At 32.1% G+C, this 23,075-nt stretch overlaps 1 protein-coding gene across 3 annotated transcripts in view; it reads right to left on the bottom strand.

Moving 5' to 3' along the window:
* The window catches only part of LOC100879238 (uncharacterized), an 84,471-nt gene that overhangs the window by 6,684 nt on the left and 54,712 nt on the right, over positions 1–23,075 (bottom strand). For 2 of the 3 annotated variants that reach the window (XM_076530276.1, XM_003705677.3), the window contains exons 3-4: positions 12,852–13,111; positions 8,772–10,439 (exon numbers count right to left, since the gene is read on the bottom strand). In XM_076530276.1, coding sequence (XP_076386391.1) covers positions 10,340–10,439; positions 12,852–13,111 — 360 coding nt within the window. In that variant the 3' untranslated portion in view covers positions 8,772–10,339. Of the gene's footprint in view, positions 1–1,831; positions 10,440–12,851; positions 13,112–23,075 lie in introns of those variants that run through there. The other variant, XR_013037767.1, reaches the window with a different exon arrangement.

The following is a 23,075-nucleotide window of genomic DNA, read 5'->3' as shown; positions in this document are numbered from 1 at the left end:
CTCGACGGCGACAACGCTTATTATCGATGGACACGTAAAGTACCGGACGCGTCGTATTTCAAGGTTTTTGGTTCGAAGGTCATAACCCGAGTTCGAGACCGTCAAAAGTCGAAATTCGAACCGCGCGCGCAAGAGGGAATATTCCTCGGTTATTCGGATGAAACAAAGGGTTTTAGAATATGGCTTCCCGACGAGAACCGCGTCGATATATCTCGAGATGTAAAATCGGCAGACGAGACGTTAAAAGGGCCACTGAAAATAAATTGCGAAGAGCGAGCGAGAAACGAGAATTCGTATTCCGACAATAATGTAGAGATAGATATTCAAAATGATAAAACAACCTCGAAAGTCATGGAAAGCAGGGATCAGTTGAGAAACGATAGTCAAACAATCGATCGGGAGAATAGTATCGTTGAAGTGCCCATAAATCCTTCGCAACAGTCCGATTCTATTCCGACACGCGTGAACGAAGTCAGGTACCGGGTAGGTAGGCCACGAATTATCCGGACCGGGAGCCGTGGTAGGCCGAGAAAAGTACGCGGTACGGTCGAAACTCAAAACGATATTCAAAGTGATTCTCAATCTGAAGGAGAGAACGAATTATTCGAAGACGCCGTATCTTCGCATCCGACGGAATCAGCTGGTATGGCCGAGATACCGCTGCAAACCGCGCTTTCCGGCCCGGATAAAACGGAGTGGCGTGTCGCGATTCGGGAAGAAATAGCGGCGATGTTAAAGAACGACGTATGGGAGATCGTTGAACGCCCTCGTGATCGCGAAGTCATTGGGTGTCGCATGGTTCTCCGCGACAAAATAAACACCGACGGACAGGTGACGCGGAGGAAGGCGCGTTTAGTCGCACGCGGTTTTGCTCAGCGCCCGGGTTTAGATTACGAAGAAACGCACGCGCCCGTTACGAGATTGAGCTCGATACGATTGATAATAGCTCTAGCCGTCGAATACGATATGCAAGTCCATCAATTGGACGTGTCAACTGCGTACTTGAATGGAGAAGTCGATAAAGATATTTTCATGACGATTCCGGACATTCTCCCTGACGCGTTGCGCGACATCATATCGGACGGACCCGTAGAATATAGTGATAAGGCGCGAAAAATGCTAAACGAATTATCGAGCGGCGATAAAGTATGTAAAATAAAAAAGGCTTTATACGGTTTGAAACAAGCGGGTAGGCAATGGAATAAACGCCTCGACGAAGAATTGCGAAACATGGATTTCGTCCCCCTCCATGCTGATCCATGCGTGTATATATTGCGAAAGGGGGAGCAATTTCTCGTTCTTGCCGTATATGTAGACGATATAGTAATAGCCGCGAAAGATTTTAAATGGTTAGAACGCATTAAGAAACAACTCATGCAAAAATTCGAAATGACGGATTTAGGGAAGATCGGACATTGTTTGGGTATCGAATTTGAGCACAACGGTACGGAAATAAAAATGCGGCAAAGCGCGTACACGAAAAGAGTTTTAGAAAAATTCGGCATGTTAAATTCGAATCCCGTGACGTCTTTTATGTATAACGATCGACATTGTAAATAAATGCGTTGTAGTAATTAATTAGCGAAACATTGTATACATCAGCGATAAGCGTACATCCTTGTTTTGAGGGGGAGTGTTGGAAGTAACGGACAAAACAGATGAACTGCGCTATGCGCGTCCGAACACGCATCACGATGCTTTGTCCTACAGTTACAGTTTTACCTTCGTCTACGAAGCACCGCGCATTTTGTAAAGACATTTTTATATTATTAAAGTATTTTCCGTTCACCTCAGCACTGCAGTTTATTTTCCTGAAGCTAATCCTAACAACCTAGATAACCTGGTAAATTATTTATATCGTTTTTACACAATTGCTATGATATTCAATTTATAAAAATAACTGTCCTGCAAATTAGCGGTACAAGTAACTAGCAACAAGTAGTTACAAACGTGTTTACTATACCAATGCAAACGTGATTGAAGAAGCGAGGCGAAGGAAGTCCAGTTTACGTGATTTGTTCCAAAAGTAATGCGATCTTCTATCTCAAAGTAATAGCTATGCTAAACTTACTACGATCTATAAGCAATGTATATACTTTAATTAGTTAAATTAATATAATAGATAAAAAACATTTTTTGAAGCGTATGAATAGTATACCGAAATAAATATTTCTTAGCTTTAAATAAAAGTGTAATAGTACAGCCACAGTATGTTCTGAATATCACTGTTTTTTTCCGCAATTAAAAATCATTTTAAAGCTCGTTTTATACAGTTTTCAAGTATCATAAGGTAGATTCGACTAACGAGGAAATGTCACCAAGTGTTACGGTCACTGATTTATGAAACTTTGCTATCTTATAGCGTGCAGGTTCTTAAACTGTGTTTTGCAAAACATCTTTGATATTAAGTTTATGTCGCTCAACTTTTCATTTTTATACAAATAAAAATCCTACATAGTCAAGACTGCTTGTACTTGTTACTTAACTAGTCAGTAAAAATTGAATTATTTTTATTCGACTGCAAATACGAAAAAATAAGTAAAACAATGTTATGTTTTTTATTTTAGATATTTTATATGTGAATTTTCGCACATTTGGTGAATTTCTTCAGTTAACTTATTACTAATGTCAGCATCTTAATACAAATTATCAGTTTGACGTTTTCTATAAAATGACATAGTTTCATAAATATAAGCGTAACATTTGGAGAGTTTCTCTGGAAATGATAGCTTGCGATTTATATTATATTTTGACTGCAGAACCTACTCCTTCATATCATAGAGTACGATTCAGATGAATTCTTGACTTTGTTGAGTTTCTGTCGATCACATTTCCCTGTTATATTTCAATATGATGCGTGAATTTGCTAGTTGCTTTATGGAGATATGAGTAGACTGATAGTGACAGACTATCTTATATTACAGTGAGTACATAATTACCAGCGGGGAGCTTATGCTTTTTAAATTAGTTTTCAATACTTCAAAACTGCAAAAAAATTATTTTTATCGACATCGTTTCTTATGCAAACTGATAAGCATTCGCTAAGACGAATTTAATTCTTAAAAATAGAATAAACAAAACTGTGTTAAGGAGAGTGTCCCGCGGCGGCCATCTTGCTTGTTTACATCAGCGTCTGTCTCACTCATGCACCTTCGAAAATTCGACTTTATTCAGTATAGAGTATTTATTGCTGTCTAAAGCGACCAGAGCACCCTGTAATGAAGTCCACTGATGGGTGCTGTAGTCGTAAAAACTTCATTTTCGCAATATTCGAGCGTCAAAGTCGAATATTGCGAAAATGAGATTTTTACGAGAACAGCACCCATCAGTGGACTTCACTATAGGGTGAAGTCTGCTGTCACTTTAGACAGCAATAAGTACTCTACACTGAATAAAGTCGAATTTTTGAAGGTGCATGAGTGAGACAGACACTGATGTAAAGAAGCAAGATGGCCGCCGCGGGACACTCTCCTTAAGTATAGTGCACCATTAGTTGGAACAGATCACGTGTACGCAACCGTACCATTAAAGACTAATTAAAAAAAAATCACGGATGTACGCGAAATATATTCTCCAATTTTCTGGTATTAATAAGCAACAAAGAGATAATCTCTGATATTAAAAGAGGACGAATTTGTGATGATATCGGCATTCGACGATACAGACGATCTCGTAGAGCACCATTATAAAAACCCTTACAACTATGTGTGTGCGTTGACCGACTTAACATTAAATTGGATACCAACATGCAACAAGGAATTTCATGCTAATTACAGTATCATATATTACTACAATTCATATAAGATCATAGAAGTCACAATTTGCGTTCATTTAAAAATGAAACAATTATGAAATAATTACTTATGAAAAGATACAGAATCCGAAGGTGTTTCGCGGAAAAAAATGTCTTGTTTTTCCTTGTTGCACCTTATCCAGGATCCGCTTTGTATTAAACATTACTATAGGAGTAATATCTTGGGGAGAAATACTTATTTTAAAAAACAAGATATTTGATAAGAGCGAAACCATAATTGCAGCGGTATTTACGTTTCTACGATCGTACGTACAAAACACATGAATGAAATGAACCGGAATAATAATTTGAATCTCATGCAATTTCCCCCAAAAATATTTCCGTCGCATACCTTATCTATTATAAATTACGTTACGTTCGAAAATAATTGTTTGCTTGCCTAAAAACATATTCATATTTATTCCTCGCCGAAACTATTCATTTTCGCTAATTCTTCCTAAGATGTACACATTATCGTCCTAGTTCTTAACTGTTTCATCTTCCAGAAAAATGTAAATAATCCCATTTTGTTGATGTAAAGAATAAAAATTCGTAATGTAATGGAAATATGAAGCAATAAATATTTGAATATTTGCCATCTATAATGTTGAACTTCATAAATTTTAAACATAGTGTCCTCAGTTTGCAAATGAACGGAGATAGAGCAGTCAAAGACCAGGGCGATGATATGTAAAGGAAGCAAACATTTTACAAATTAAGGCAAATGTCTCTCACTGTAGAAGTAAATCTCAGCGAACGTGATGTTAGAGAACAAACGAATTACTTGACAGTGGCATGTTTGACATCGTTTCTTTCCCGTTTACTTCTCTCAGCCGTATATACGAATAGCAATGAAAAAATAGTTATCTACGTATCGCTTGCTCGATAGATATGTTTCCTTCGAAATTTTTTGCTCGTTGCAAAAAAGAACAAACGCACACGTTAGTAAATGACATGTCCAACATTATTATGCAACGAAATATGTGCTTCTATGGACGATTAACGCTACGTTAATGTACTATGAAAATGTAAATCTCGCTTTAAAAAGTTGCTAACGCATGGTACGTTTGGATAAGATATTTTAAAAGAACGACGTGGTACATTTTGATCTTATCTCGTCAATTAAGGATTAAAAAGGGATTTTATTTTGAAACCATTGTCGTTAGTGTACCGAATGGAAAATATTACGGGACATTCAAAAATTACACGAAACAAATGCTACGATGTATGCGTCTATCCAAGGTATATGTTTCCTTATTTAAGTTATCTAATGTTATTGTTTATGTTTACATTTAACTTTATGCTTTATCCTTACCATTACTAGTGACCATTGAAAATGAAACCGAATTGTTTTGTAATTTTCATAACAAACGTGGTTAATTAAGCTCTCCATTTATCTCGTTCTCGTTCTAATAAGGGAAGAGACAGTGTTACTTAAAGTTTCATTCTGTAATCGTGAATTAGTCGTTTCTGCTACAGGAGAGAACACTATAATTATCATTACTTATCGATGAGATAATTGGTAAAAATTTTGAACGATAGACCTTTACGATGACAGTATGGCTGGATTCACTCTGTACCCCCAAATGATAATAGTCAATTGTGAACATTAAAGAAATAAAATATTTAACAATGACTTTCGATATCATTCATTTTTTATGCATTATTATATATGTTTTATGCATCAAAGCTAAACGAATATTATTACTTCCAATCTTTTTTCTTATATGAGTATTCAGTATTAAATAACATATATTTATACTAAATTTTCATGACATTTTCAGTATATTCATACAGAGATTTTCTGAATTTGAATTATAAAAATCACACCTAAACATACAACAAATAATTATGCTAAAATATCACATTTAATATAATATGATATTAAAATATACTAAAATATATTTATATGAATAGATATAAATAAATTATAACGAAAAAGCTTAAAGTCCTATAGAGGTTTTTCAGGTCCAAATTACTGCAGTTTAACACTATTATAATCAGACAGCGAATGTTTATGCAATTATACCAATATGTACAAAATATTAAATTGGTAACTGAATTAACGACGTTGAAATTTATTAAATATAATTACTTATTAAAATTTTCAGAAGTAAGTTTAGACAGTAATCGAATGCCATATTTATAATTTTTCAAGTTTTTATAATAGAATAGTTTTTAAGTAAAATGTCTGGAAATTTTGCGAATTTTGTTCACACAGACATAGATGGACATTTATACAAATATAAAAAGATGTGCGAGTGTGACACGAAAAATAAAAAACTAGCGTGAAATTATTAGTAATTCATCTATAAATTGTTTTACAATTCTAAATCTGATAATTCGTCAAATATGTATGCAGTATGATATGCACACGTGATGCATGATGCCGGCAATATACCGAAAACGCAAAATTTATAAATTACATACGTATTGCGCAAGATATTTAAAACTAACATGATATAAAAATTCTTATTTTTATTTATTCATTTTACAAACTGAGAGTGATATTAGGACCATGTAAGGACAAAATAAATATATCTAGATTATATTTTCTTATATGTATGTATAAACATTCGCAACCTGGTTATGAATTTCTGTTTTCGTTATTTTTTACGCCCTCGTCAAATTTTTCTCATTTACATTAATGTAAATGTTCATCGATAAATATTCACTAAATATTTTATTACTAAATCATATCGACATACATACAGAACGCCAGCTTTAATCCATCTACGCAATTATTTAATTTATTTATGATTTGAAAAAAAATCTTGTTACACAAATCATGATTAGACGCAACAATTAATTTTGAATTTTAAGGTGACCTTTGTTTTTTTAAATAATATTTCATGTTTATTTTACGCAGATTGATTCTCAGAAATATTCTGTATAAAAATTATTAAGAAATGTTAAAAGAATTAATTGTGAAGTATTTAAAAAAAATTCGTGTACTTCATACATAAATTTGTAGTATCTTTTGAATATTGTTGATATTATTATCGGTTAATATTTATTTGATATTATATCTAACATTTTAATATTAGAGTGTTAGAATCAACTTATGTAACATGTATCCGATTTCAATAACAAAAACAGAAATTTAATTGCACATTTTTTATGCAATGCACAACTTGCTTTTACTATAAATCAACTTTGTTGGACAATTCCCCATAAAGAAGTATTAATTAATATTAATAGTAATATAAATATTAGGTATTATTAAACTAGTATTATTAAAAGTATTATGAATAAACCTAAAATTTGTGTGATATTTCAAAGTTTTGTATAAAGTGTTTAAATTTTACAATTAAAACTTTGTCGAGTTGCTAATTATTTGCGTACGACAATCTAATATATATCTTTCATGCAGAATATTTCAAAGAATCGATCTTTTTGTTAGTACAAAATTATTTATTAAATTAATCAATAAATTTAATTTCAATTGCAGCGCTCTTAGACCCATTTTGTCTAAAATATTGAAATATCGAAAAAATTTACTTTAATAATATTTCTCATTATTTATTAAATATTTACATAAAATCTGACAAAAATTAAATACATTATTTTAATCTTTATCAAGGACTTAAACCTTTCTCTAATATTAAATAAATAAAATAACGCTGTCTGTGTCTGTTTTGCGTTGTTGTTTATAAATACCGTAAAAAATGAGTAACACTATTAACACAAAGTATCGGTCAATCAATATTGACGTACAAAATATAATTCCATCAATTTCAAAAATGTAACAGTAAAATTGATAACATATTTGTAGAAATTTATAAGAAATTTAATTATATGTTTTCTTCCTGTCAATCAACAGCATAACTGTAATCAGAATGATTCAAAACAAACTGCATCTTTATATTTTTATTTCGTTTCTTTCTAATTATATTTACCTAAGATATGTTTTCTTCTACCATTCTCTAAAATTTATTTTTATGTAAAAATAAACGGGTGTCAATGTTATTCTCAATTATATACAACTTGCAAAACGCATTAAAGATTAATAAAGAATTTGCTAAGTGCATCGTTTAATATCTTACTTGTTCATTATCAAACGATTGTTATACTATCATCCGGGCGTATAAAGTGAATCGCATTCATGCACACTGTGAACTATTTAATTATATTACGCGTGAAATAGAAAATGTCATATGATTCTAACAGCCTTTCTGGGATCGATACGATCATTTCTTCGAGCAATTATCCTTAAATTTGACAATATTTAATCCCCCGCCGAGAATCTTGTTTTTCTGCTCAATTCAATTTTAACACACGAACGAGCAACCTTAACGCCTATGGACTAAGCCTAAACACCTATTTATGTTTCGTAATGTGAAGCACATCATTTATAATATTCGTCTCCTCGGTATGTTTGAGCGTTCGCCGCCTCCAAACCGTGATCAGTTCGAATCACTTGTTTCATCACTGTCGAACGATCAATGGATAAATGTTTTCCCTTTTTAGTAATTACTCACAGATCGGGGCTCAGGATTCTCATATTCAACGTCGTCTTATTTTTAGGGCTACTTTACAAAACGTTACATTCGTCTTCGTCATTTCTTATGATATTTTTCACTGATATTTCTCGTGAATTTGATGTACTACGAGTTCCGCATGAAGAATGAAAATATAGAAACACCTATTACGAAGAAATATAATTTTTTAAACGGAATTATAATACATTATTTTTGTAAAATATATTAAATAGAATAATGCGTTTATATCCTCAAAATTTTAGTTTTTCTTTAAATCTGTCGGCCATAAAGATATTTCATGAAACATGATCTTAAAATGTCTAAATATCCATCAAACTCTAATTCTCTTCAGTATATATCCTTTTTTCAATATGTTTCGATATATGTTTCAGATGCTTAAAAACAAGTGTTTCGCATATATCTTTATGGTACATTCATGACAAAGTGACAAGTAAAAATGATTGTGAGGAAACATGATTACTAACAATCCATAATAATAGATGTTAACGTTGTCATTATTGAAGATAGTTCTCTGAAACAATTTCTAATTCATTTACATATCCTTCTCGCCTTTAAACGTTCTATCCCTGTAGAGAAGTTTTCTCAAGTATCGATTTTCGTGTATCGAAATTGTTTACAGCTAAGATTTAATCCTCGAAGATATGTGCAGTGCATTATGCCATGATACATATTCAGTATGAAAGTATTTACTTAAGTGTATTACTGGCAAGTGAAGGGGCACCAAGGCCTGACTAAAAATATTATGCAAGTGTCCGTTGGGTGTTTGTTGACTCTAACAAGGCCGCTCCAAACTACGTTATCCGTTTGATTATTTCCAAATCGCGTTTCAAACATTATTCACTGACGAGGTATAAATTTCCTTTCTTTCCTCCTCCGCTGCTGAAGAATCGTTCGAATATTCGAGAACGATTAATCTAAACTTCATGCAGAAGATTTTATGCTACTTCCCATCACATCAATACCGATCTGTTAACATACTTAAGTCAGACTTATATCTTGGCGATTTGAACACAATAAAGTCTTCTAAAAAGAAATTGCTTCTCTCTTTTTGCTTTCTTATAAATGATAAGCGAAAACTTTCAATTGTTAAGGTATTTTGGACAATATCGATTTACTTTGATTTCTATCCTTTTAAACAAAAATTCTTAGAATTTTTCAGTGATAAGTTATTCAAGTAAAAGATTTTTCTTTTCAACAATCTGTCGATTTCCTAGTGTTGTAACGATAAATAGCGTAAGGATAAAATCTGCAAGTGCAGTCAACGATTTTCGAGTTAAATTATAATAATGACAGAAGGACGTTTATTTACCAAGTTTGCTCATAGAAGAACTCAGACTAGATTTTTAGAATATAAATTAATTTGGAAAAGAAATACCTCTGCAAATTTAATAAAACATCCTAAAATGGGGAATTGAACGACGATAAACGACCAAAATTTCACTTTAACTCGAAATTCGTTACAAACGTGTTCACAATTAAGTTAATTTAAGACTACTCAAAAAAAAGAACAATTATTCCGATCACCCATTACCATAGAATTTTACGGTCGAAATTTCAACGTTTGGTCAACAAGTTTCTCTGGTCGAAAATTCTTCGAGTCACGTTGACATAATATCATTTCGAACAATACGACCTTTTCACAACACCTAACCCCACGAAAGAATAGTCAATAAATCGAGAGAAGTCCGCGCACTGCTAGCAGGCAATTCGATCTTGGGTGTTCACCAAGTAAAAATACAACTCCATTGTTCTTTACACCCCGTGACGATTTCACTCGATCGCTTTAGGGATACGCTTGCACAAAACTAACGGCAGCGTGCAAACTTCGTAGAAAGAAACAGCATCTGCTGCGTGCACAATATTCGGAACTGATTCTCTAAAGTGGAAGCTGACGGTGCGCCAGATTTTAAACCAGACTGTGTTCACGAGAGTCGTAACGATGCGTGTAGAGAATGGATGAATTAGTTCCTGGCGACGTCGATGATGATGGCGTGTTCGAGCACGGTGGTGATGATGGATGGGCCTTCTTCGAGGCCGACAATACCTAGGTATTGTGACACTGCTTGCGGATTTTATTCTCTAGGTTGGAAGTTGGTCGGCCAACAAGGTCCTCCAGTTCGTCGGGCGTCAAAACTGTGAAGTCTCTGTACAACAAATTCGTATAATGTTATTATATTCTGTTTTTTATCGCCTCTTATTATATCATTTTATACTTTAACACAATTCACTGCCATCTACGAGATATTTCGTAATAAACGCGTGTACTAAAACCGCTATCTATGTCTCGTATTTTTTTTTTTATTATTGTAAATCCATTTTAGTACTACATCTTAGTATTATTATATTTTGTGAACATCTACGTGTCTTTTTTAAATAAAATCTGCAAACTCTCTAAATTTGACTGGCAGTGAATGAGTTAATTGTTACTAAGTAATTTGAACTACGAATAAATATTAACGAAACAAGTGGTAGACATTCATTGCCACGACGAGTCTGACTCGTGATGCACTCGTAGTTCAAACGCGATAAATCTCGTTAGAATTTTTAATACGTTTTAGTTAGAAGTTCAAAACTAATCATCATTTGTTATAGTCAAAGATTGCAGAATACAAAATTGATTTAACAATTTAGGTTTCTTCGTTTGTTTTAATATTGTAGCAATGGATGGTTAGTGCTAACTGATGCATTTGATACGTACATCGTACACTAAATACATTTTACGGTTTGGTCAAAATAGATAGATAAGAACATTTTGTTTTGAAATCTGATTACTTGGAATTTATTCAAAAAGAAAAGACAAAACATAAAAATTGGAAATAACGTTTCTACTTGCATTGTTTACTGTCTGAAAGTTTTGTAAAAATGAAGCTGTCGTGTGAGAAATTTTCAAATTTAACTAGGTTAGTTATTACAGATAAAACTTATTTTTGAATGCAAACTTTTAGATCTTCAGTCTGAGTTGTCAGCCCCAGAAAGGCTATTAATTTAAAGATTCATATTTAGAGCTGCATTTTCAAGGTGCTCTAGTTACTTATGTATTTTTCTTGATAAACATAACGCAGAAAAGTTGTCGAAATTCATAAAGAATTGACTTCATTTGTAGAGAGTTTGTTTGGGTCACAGAAAAAGTTCGAGCCTGTGAAAGAACAATGAGTTTAAAAATCAGAATTGTCATTGTATACAATAGAAGAATGAAGCGGAATTAATGTCTTAAAGCTCGACGTCACAATCACCAGATAATAATACAATTGAAAGTGGCTGGATTTAGAATAACTGCATCAGAGTTGACACTTTCATCATTATTCATATAAAGCTGTTCCTAATAAAAGAAAGATTGTGCGTTTCCAAAATGTCAAAATTTGTTAATAATAATTTACGTTTTATAGTTTCTTTTTAATGCGTGTATGTATGACTCCTCTTTGCATTTCGTATACAATGTTAAATAATTCGTAAGATAGTCCAAATTATTATACAAAATTTTGAAGTGCAAACTATTTGATCAATTATTGAATTTTTCTACTTTATATTTTTTACGTAAAATATTCTGATAAATCGAGTGACGTAAAACGAAAACGCAATTTCATTACAAAAACAGAGTTGACCTTTCCACCTACAAAGAATCAACACTGCTGCGTTGAACTGTGGGATATTATTTAACTTCTGTAAATAAACTTTCTTCATATTTCAAAAAAGAACGAAATCAATCGAGGTGATTACAATTATTTATACACTCTGCACTACGACAAATATATAGCACGTACAAAAAATATGTTTCATAGTCATTTTGTTTAGATAGTTATCGTTATCAGTTCCATTAATAACTAATACTGAAATTGTCATTGAAATGTGATTAATTTTAATTATATGTTAGGCAAAGATAGTACATAAGACATACTAGAAAAGTATTCTTGTTTAAGACCGACTGAAAATTTGTTATGAAAACTGAAATTTAATTACACCTATTTGTAAATTTGTTAATAATTGTAACAATATACTTGATTTTTTTGGAAGCTCCAAATTAGTTAGTTCTTAGATTTTGTTTCATTGAAGTTTACTTTCTATTATATATTCGCTCTTGGTGCAAAAACGAATTGAATTAAGAAACACTGAATATTTATTTTAAATAGAGCAATAGTAAAAACAGTATACATATGTGTATACATATATAATTCATATGTATACTGCATATTGAATGCCGAATTTTTCTACGTGCGTTAAATGCAGCTTCACTTCGTGTGTGCATTCTGCATAGTAACAGTCTATTAGCATATTATGATATGCTAATATATGTATAATTAATATTATCATTTACATCGTATATACATATATAACTGACTCTATTATTTCTTTTGCATATACATATTAGTAGCCTATCCTAGCCAATTTTTTAATAATAAAATTTGTTTAAAAATCAAATCAAAATTTCATTTAATTATAATCCATTTACAATGTTTTCTCAGTACTTTATTTCATCTCCATTTACCGGTTTATAAAATACATTATTTCTATGAATTTTAGTCATTAAAAAATTGGGACAATGTAAGAATTATTCTCACCTGTGTTGAGCCAGAAGCATGTCTATGCTAGTGACACTTCTTTGATGTGTTCCATCCTTCTGGGCAGCCTTTTGTTTCTTTATGCATAAAGCTCTGAGTGGCGCAAGGAGCACACCAACCACTAGTAAACTGCATCCGACAGCGATAAGGGCGGTCGAGTTTTGTGCAGCTTCAGCTCCAGGAGCAAGCTGCACTAAGCCTACCACCAGCACCACGGCGCCCAGCAGCAATGACCCAACTACCACGTGTAACGAATTGACCTTCGAAAATATTGAAAAACCCCAATCAATAATGAGCTTCGTTCGTGTCTTGTATTGTACGTACTTTATACAAATTTAATTATTTGCACAGGATGTTCATGTTCTTTACTGCCTAACTTTACCAACATATTCTATATACGAAACAAGATGTTATATTGACAGAGGGTTTTAATCACTTTATTACAAAGTTGTAAAAAAAGTACAAAATGACTTTGAACTGTTTTGTTTGTCGATGTCCCAGTTTTGTGCATAAAACTTTACCAGCGTGTTCTGTAAATAAAAATGATAAACAAATGTTCTGTGAACATAGGGTCTTGAATGTTTTTGAAAGGTTATGAGAAATATAATGATAATGGACGATTTTCTACTAATTGACTTTCGTAAATTTTTTAACCTTGGATAAAATCGAGAGCGTTCATATCTTTCTTATTTTTATTTATGGAATATTCTAATAATACACGGATAAAGCTTTGAAACACTTGTATGTCATCAAACAACAAATTTTGATTTTTTTATAAAAACATTTCGTATTTTTTATATTTTTTTTTTATATATTTTTATCATTTTTTTTAATAAAGTGAAAGCCTCTGTTGAAATAAGATTTATTTTCATTTGTTCAAGTAGAATATGTTGATAAAGCTTGGGGGTGAGAAATTGGGACACGTTGTGTGAAACATTTATTTTAATTATTTTTATCAGCTTCCTTATATAAAAAACATATAAGGAAGAATGAAACATACGAGAAGATTTAACATGTTATACGTTTTCAATTACTTATAACAAACATTACACAAATTGAAGTTTGCAAATAAAAAACAGCGATGAAGAGAGGAAACACAATGTTACACAATATAAAACATATAAGAACTCACATATCGCATGTCAGTACAAAAATATAATATAATCAAAAATTGAAGAAGGTCGGCTAACAAATGGAGTTTCTGAATCAATATGATAAACTTAGTTAACATAATTTCCGATTCGATTTATGCAACTGAAATCAAAGTCGTGTGAACGTCATCTTCAGTTTCTTAACTCCTTGCACTTGAAAGGCAACTCATTCTCGCCATTTAGCTTAATACTACAAATTAAAATAAATATTTTTTAATTGAATATGTAGTTTTATACACGTGATATTTAATAGTTGAATTAATTAATAAATTAATAGTTGAAAAATAATAACCTCAAAAGCGTTCATTTAACTTTGTAAACAGTAAAAATATCTTCGAGTGCAAAGGGTTAAACAGAACCTACTTTATTGCGTATTTTTGCTGCTCTCGATGAAACGTTTTGAAAACACCACCATGTTTGTTTTTTGTACAAGTCATTTTCAAAATACGAAGTTTCAAAGTTTTCAGAGATTTTAACAAACGTTACAAAAAAAAGTTGTTAAAAATGTTGAATTTTACAACGTAAGGTGAAGTGGGGTAAGTTTGTAAATGGGGCAAGTGCGTATACAGGCTATTTTTATTACAATATGAGCGAAATTTCTCCATTTAGTATGTTGGTTTCCTTGTTTAGTTTCACTATATCCCCTTTTATATTTCAGCTAAGAGTACTTGTTTGCAGTATAGAGTACTTGTATAATGCAGTAAAAAACATTTTATAGCAAATTTGTTAATAATTCTGCTCTTGTCCCATTGCACATGAAATAAAGTTTCAAAGTATTTAACTTCAAGTTACGTTCTTACACCATTTTCGGGGAAAGTGCAGAGTAGTTGACATTTCAAACAATTTCCTATCAAAATCAAAATGTACAAGGAAAATTAAGGTCCTAGTTAATATTAATTAAATAGTAGTAATTGTGCAAAGCGTTCGATATCGACAGCGTTAAGTATTTACATAGCAGACTGAAAATGTACTTACGTTTAAATACCAACTTTACAAAAATCAGTCTGCACTTACCCCACTTCACGTTATTTAAGTTTTAGTGAAATTAATAAAGTAAACTTATTTTTATATTTTACAATATCGAAGATTAGTAAAATGATGAAAGAATTGTTACTACGTTATCACTCTATACGTGAAGATGTAGAGCAAAGAATCAGTTGAGCAGCAACGATAGCGTACCTGTGATTAATTGCTCGATAATATTCAACCCATTCTTAGAAAATTTCATCGCTATCGGTATATCGACTAAATGACCCATAAGGAAGATTATTTATGAAATATGAGCTCCACGCTTTGGGAGGATCATTCGGTAAATCACCCTACACTTTTCGTTAAATCCCGGGAAAATACGAAATCAGAAATTCTTGGTGGTGCTAGCAATTGGAGTAAGTTATTTCTTCCAAATAATTATAGGAACAGAAAGCTGAATGATATGAAATGATCAATATTTTTGTAATTACAAATCTTTATTAATGTTACGATGCATGTAACAAAATTCAAATGCATCATTTTTTAATGAAACTGTATATAAAATTTTATGTAGACAAATTTTTGGGAATATTTTGTATAGGAAAATGTATTGAGACTTAATATTAGAAAATTGATAGCTTACGACAATTTTCACTTAATATTAAGAAAATCAATGATTCGTGAAATACTTTTAGTCTACAAATGAGATGTTTCAGTAAATTAAAACAGCTCACAAATTGTTTATTTTTTTTATATTATGTATTAACTTTTTCTGTACATAGAATGATTCAAAGATTTTGGTGTACGTTTATTAGAAATATGCAGTTTCAATTTTTAGAAACGTGCATTTATATTTCTTCCATCTCAGAAATTTGTATGTCCTAATATAGATCGATTCTTCAGATCCCTTTCTGTAACAATGTGTTGGACACAATATTTAAAAAATTGTACATTTTTGCATAAAATATCTTATTTTTAAATATAAAATATTTCACAAAATGTTCATCTTCTTTGTTACTCAGTGCTAATTTTTGTGTGTGCAATGTTTCGAAGATTTGATTTACATAAAAAGTAATTTTAGCGGAAAAAGCATTTGCATTGTGAGGGTACATCATAGTATATCCCCTAGTGTGCATCTCCTAGATGCATTGCAGTGTGCTATCCCCTAATGTACACAATGCTTTATTTATACGATTCTGTTTTTTATATAGCTTTTAAAATAACGAATAAAAAGAAATGGTAAACGTCGACGTTTTAACGATACCAATGCAAGTATAGAACTTTTATATTTTAAGTTTTTTACAAACATATACAATTTTATTTTTTAAAATATAAACAATTTTTTACCAACGGACTTGTTTACATTTTTCTGATTACGATGTGATCAGTCCACATTTAATTTGGACCATATTTACTGGTTTACTTGAAAATAACTTTGATTTACATGGTTTCCTGAGGAATTTATCTGGAGGACAATTTGAGAATACGTGTATTTACAAACAGGTTGTAGTTGTAGACAACTAACTTTTCCTGTAACACTCAAATTTTTCCTGTGTAACCTTTCTCTCTTCCTGACATCGTTAAATTCCGTTTATTAAAATCACTTATAGAGAAAAGTAATTCACGTTTTATTTTAATCATTCTAAAAATGCTACACTAAAAATTGTGGAAGTACAGTAGAAATTATACAAGGTGTTTCACAGCTCGTGTAATTCTCGGAAAGGGGTGGTAGAGGACGTGATTCTGAACAAGATTTCCCTTTGCAAAAATGGGGTTTGAAGCTTCGTTTTTGAATTATTAAGGAAAAACACGGACCAATCAGAGCGTGCGGATTACGCGCAGACGCGAGAGCGACAGCTTCCAGCCTAGTGGCTGAGCACGCGGACCAATCAGAGCGCGAGGATTACGCGCGCTCAGCCACTAGGTTCGAAGCTGTCGCTCTCGTGTCTGCGCATGCGCAATCCTCGCGCTCTGTTTGGTCCGTGTTTTTTTTTAATAATTCAGAAACTTTAAACCCCATTTTTGCAAAGGGAAATCTTATTCAAAATTACGTTCTCTACCACCCCTTATCGGGAGTTACACGAGTTGTAAGACATCCTGTATATCACAACATTTTTTAGTAAAGTACAAATAATATAAAATTTGCAACATTTGTGAAGTTCGTTAAAAAATCTTTCATATTTTGAGAGTCTCTATGCTTGTTTCCTTTTGTCTCCAAGGATTCTTCAGATTTCTTTGAAATTTTCAAGGCGAACATGCTTAAGTACGATAAGGATTTTTAACGCTGAAGTAACGTGTGTTTTCTTATTTCACTCAGCTTGATACACTGCGCTGTTTGTTCAAAAATTTTGTTGAAACCGTGAATCATAATTATTGATTCCCCAAAAATTCATATTATTTTCACACGAAATATTAATTTCTCCAAGCAATCTGTTTAAACCTAGCTTTCATCTCATTTTTCTTACCACGGTGATTATTTAGTATCGAAACAGTTTTATAGTATTTTACCAATGCAATATTTTGTTACGACAGAAAAGTAAACTATTTAAAAACTATTCATTTCTTTTATAAACAAAACCATTCAAACTTATTTGTATTCTTTTGTTTCAATAGGTGTCTGTAAATCGCAGAAAGAAAATAGTCGATGAAAGTATACCTTTGCCCTGTAGATGATAATTACTATCACTAAGTCTCAAGCTATTATACATCAACAAACAGTTTTAATCGCTTCGCTTTAATACAATAAATTCATTATTAAAAAATATCCGCGGAATAACCTTATACCGCGTTAATCTATAATTATCCGCCAGCAAGAAAAGGATAGTTTAATTATAAAAAAATAACAACTAAATTTAGTTTTTATTGTTGGTGAAGAATGTTTATGACTTGGTGTTGGTATAGGGAACGGCTAGAAACGTGAGGAGGGTAAATTCCAAACAAGACTACGCGCTTCATCATATACATAGTTACTCGCTGCTTGTACTAAACGCCCACGGGTTTTAAATGACGTCATTCTACACCCCGGTCCGCCGGCAGAAATATTCCATTTTCATTGAGGCAATTTGCAAAGCAACTACGACGATACGCGGTGCATTTTAAAGAGAACAATTATACGAATGAAGATTCCCAGGTAATTCAGTTGTCACCATCCAAACACAGCCTACACATCTTTCATCAAATTATAACATTATTATGCTGTAACAACTAATTAACGAATGTGGACATCTACATTTTTATACACATCACGTTTTAATAAACTTTCGTACAAACTTTAGTTTATCTAGCAATTTGATGGATGTGTACGATGTTACTTATTTTTCCTTTTAGTCAACAAAAATAATTTTCAGTTACAAGGATTTTTAATATGTCATGTTTATTTTGTTCCTTATAAACAAGGTCCATGCTGAATAATTTGTGAAGTGTACGTTCTAGGGGAAAATTGTTCACGCACAAGTTTCATGGCTCAGAAGGGTACATTACGTAAAACAGGTACTTCTCTTATAGGTCGAGAATTTCTGACTCCAAGGTCGCCTTCGTTATTCTAAACGGAATGGCACATTTCATATAATACCGAGATATAGAAATGCATAGAGTTTGAATTAAAGACAATTGACGTTTCGCTTAAGCTAATTTCGTTTTATTCCTCGAAAATGAACTTCGCTTAAAATCAAGTCGATGATTCAGTGTCAGCAAGGATTTCTGTATAACAACGGTATTCACATGACAAATGTTTATTAGTACTATTGTCTATAATATCCGTGATTCAGTGCTGATATTATTGGTTCTTGCATGTAGTTACCAAAGTCACGAAAACAAAAGTAAAGACAAGAGTAAGAGTGAAATTTGGAAACATCGGAACATATGTTTTTATCTTAAGTTGCGTACTCTTCCAGAAAAAAAATTCTTTAAGCAATGAATTAAAAATCCTCTAAATCGTATTGAGAACTTGAACTTAATTTTAATATCATGCACGGCGTCACTTGGAACGCTGACGTCGCTCTTTTGTATATTTTGTATATCCATTGTACGCAAGAAAAATATCGTGATGTCACACCCCTATGAAAATACCCGCAATTTTCACAGTGTTAAGGGAAATAGCAGAGCGAATTTTTTTTCCTTCAGGTGAAAAGGTTAACGATGCGATGTGACTGAAACAGAGATTAATTAGGTTGTCTTTCTGAGGACGACTGTAAGCGGTGAGAGCACTCTCCGTTTACGACTAACCCTTTGTCTTACAATATCACCTCCCACGCGTGACGTATTCGTGTTTCAGCTGTGATAAACCTTATTCGAATATTTAATACTTTAATTTGGATTCGCTTTCAATTATAATTTACATTGTCAAGCTGAATACAAAATAGACATACAATTTTAACTTCTTTTGTTTATTTTAATATTGTAGCTGTGATTAGTTAGTTCTGACTGACGTATTTGATAAATAAATTACAAGGCAAAAGTTAAAGTTACGAGCTCATCCTCGTAAAACAGTGAACAATCGAATTGCGGAAAAACAAACGTCTATTTAGCTGCTTGGTAAATTATTAGTTTATTGTTTATGGAATGTATACCTTAAACAATATGGGCAATTGGGCAGAAGTCCAGAAGGATGATATTGGAGTATGAAAAGTATTTCTGCACGACTACTTTCGTTATCCAAATATGTAGATGTTATGCAAGTAACTGCACGAAAACATAATTGTCATTATCATTCTATTCCACTCAATGTGATGCTCTTGGTTCACTTTCTTCGGTACGCGATGCTGCACGAGGTTAGTAAATCGAATTCAGCAAATGAACGTATGTATAAGTTTTACGTTTTTGATTCTATTAGCAGAGATGAGTAATACGAACGTACATAAACAGTACTGTAAACATATTCTTTAACTGGACATCCTTCTAACTCTGTTAGTGGGCTAACCAGATTAACTAATTCATCACTAACCAAATCTATTAATTAATCACTAACCAGTACATGTAGCTATACCAATGCAAACTCAACCTTACTTTAATGTAGATAGGAAGATCTCTCTTCCAAACACGAAATGGACATAATATTTCAATCTTTTTCCTCTGCTTTAATACTGTAGCTATGATTAGCTAGTTCCGTTTTATGCATCTGACAAATAAATCATAAGGTAAGGGGTAAGGTAAGGTTAGGTAAGGTAAAATTAACCTTTTGCACTCCATAATTTCTTTTACCTACTTCCTAATTTACAAAATAGATTATGAATGGGATTTTCAATAAATTGTACTGCAACAGTGCAAAGTGTGTGGCAAATGTATTTCAATATATAATATTATAAGTAGTATACATAAATGTATATATAGATATAAGTACTGTAAATGACAATGTACACATATTCAACCAATCTATGTATCCACATTATTCATAAGATCTAAGAAAAATGTGATGTCGAGTGTAGCTCGACATAGAAGTGATAAGAACTAAGCTCAGTGACCCAAGCTCAATACCCTTATTATCCTATATTGTATGTTTGTATATCTTTATTTTTGTATTACGTTATAAATGTTAGCTTTTTCCTTATAACCTGTGGTATAAATTTCTTTCTTATAATGTATAAAGTTTGTATAATAAGGGTATAACTATATTGTATATTATTTAGAATATTATACTTCTTTCCAGTGTAAATTTTAATGAATTGGTTTACTATACTTAACTCCATTCCTAAGTATTTATTTCTCTTCCACCTTATTAAAATAAATTTGGAAGTAAACATAAAGTCGTATGAATATACACACATACGGACCACATTATTGCGTGCGTATCTCACTTATATCATGTATATGCCGTAGTAGCTACACCAACGCTCCAATTAGCTTCTCTCAGGTACTATTTTGAACTACAAGACGAAATATGGCACTTTGTTAGGCTTAATTAAGCGTGATGGAACATATCTGCTGCCACCATGTTTCCCCAATCTAAGATGCCAGTACATTCCTTTCTGTTGGGTTTTCAACGCGTCGACTATCACACCGTGGCAGTTGAAATTTGGTAAGATTTGTTAAAAACGAAAATACCTACTGAATATTTTCACACTGTTTTGTTATATTTATTATCGTCATTTATTTAAGGTGAAGTGGGGTAAGTGCAGACTGGTTTTTGTAAAGTTGGTATTTAAACGTAAGTATTTTCAGTCTGCTATGTAAATACCTAACACTGTCGATATCGAACGATTTGCACAATTACTACTATTTAATTAATATTAACTAGGACCTTAATTTTCTTTGTACATTTTGATTTTGATAGGAAATTGTTTAAAATGTCAACTGCTCTGCGCTTTCCCCGAAAATGGGGTAAGAGCGTAACTTGAAGTTAAGTGCTTTGAAAGTTTATTTCATGTACAATGGGGCAAGAGCAGAATTATTAACAAATCTGCTATAAAATGCTTTTTACTGCATTATGCAAGTACTCTATACTGCAAACATGTACTCTTAGCTGAAATATAAAAGGGTATATAGTGAAACAAAACAAGGAAACAAACATACTAAATGGAGAAATTTCAATCATATTGTAATAAAACTAGCCTGTATACGCACTTGCCCCGTTTACGGACTTACCCCACTTCACCTTATTTATTTATTATTATATTTATTTTTTTGTACTATTCTTTCTGAGTTAATATGAGTACCTTCACTTAAGTGAACAAAGTCTTAATGTTAAATTATTAGTGTGACAAATAATTGAAAAACTGAATCTAGCCATAAGAACTCTATTATCCGCATAAGCAAACCGCACTGGTACCATCAGTTCTGAGTTCCTGAGAATATCACTGGAGACCAGGGTAATATAAATGCGGTACAGGTATAGTTTCTCTTTTCTTTAAGTGGGCGTTAAATTTCCTTTTTGGAGAGCTGAGCGCCGCCTCACTTCTCATGAAGTTTTAAAATAGGCAAGATGTTCTTCTGAGTCGTAAAAAGAAGTTCTAATAATAAAAATTGTAAAAGAGTACTGTTTTTTTCATCTATTTCTAATATTTAATAATTAGATGGTCATATGAAAATTTAAGCGTCGTGGTAGATAAAATATTTAGCATGGTTTCTCTTGATTTTTCAGAATCAGAGGATATAAAAGAATGAATTCGTGAATCATGCATTACGTTTGGTACGATTCATACAGCAGATTCTTCCTCAATTAATAGATTGCAGTACTGTATTAATGCCAATGAATCTCTTTGAACACCCACGTTAGTGAATGGAAATAGACGGCTGCAGTAAAGTGAAATCTTTGGTGTTGATAAACATTCAAAACTTTCTCGAGCTCCATCTTGATATTAAGCTATTTTCAAGCGAAATTGCTAATTAACACTAAGAATATCAAACTGGTCAAATAACCCGTTCACACGTATCTTATTTTAAATTACAAAATTTGATTAGATGTTTTTTTGAAATATATTGCTTTTCATGAAGATAAGAATTAATGTGTATATTCAATTATATTTTATCTGTTTGTTTCTCTAATTTATTTTTAAATTCAAATTATGCATTACATTATTGTATATTATACAACGGTATGGTTAATCATTAAGTTTAGGAGTAATAAAGATCTAATCGGTTTTTTAAGAGTATATATCCATATTCTGACATAAGAAATATATTATTCTCTTTCAAATCTTTAACAAGTGGCCAACCATAAAAAAAATATGCCCCAAGTTACACTGCAGATACTTACATTGCAGATCTCGGAAAATGATGTAAATCGAAATTATCTACAATTAAACTAGTATAGTACAGATTAAATGACATTTGCATTAGAAAAATGTAAAAAATCTGTTGGTAATAGTCCCGCCACTAAAAATTAACAATATAAATGTCATATCCTTGCATTGATATAAATTATTCACTGTTACCAGTTTTCCTTTTATATTTACTTCAAAAACCGCGTAGCGGAATCGGGTAAATAAGGTACCATGTAGATCAGGAGATATGTAGGTGTATATACACTACACAATGTCGCTCCTGAACCATGAAATGTTTGTATACAAAATGTTGTCTTACAACGTTTGCCAATTATTCAAGAAATGCAAATTCAGTGGATCACTATGTATACAAATAAATATCGTACTAAATTATAGTGCACGTTCGT

Source organism: Megachile rotundata, chromosome 3 (assembly GCF_050947335.1).
Source record: "Megachile rotundata isolate GNS110a chromosome 3, iyMegRotu1, whole genome shotgun sequence".
NCBI lineage: Eukaryota > Metazoa > Arthropoda > Insecta > Hymenoptera > Megachilidae > Megachile > Megachile rotundata.
The sequence above is the reverse complement of the archived record's forward strand: the minus strand, read 5'-3'. Positions and strand labels throughout refer to the sequence as shown.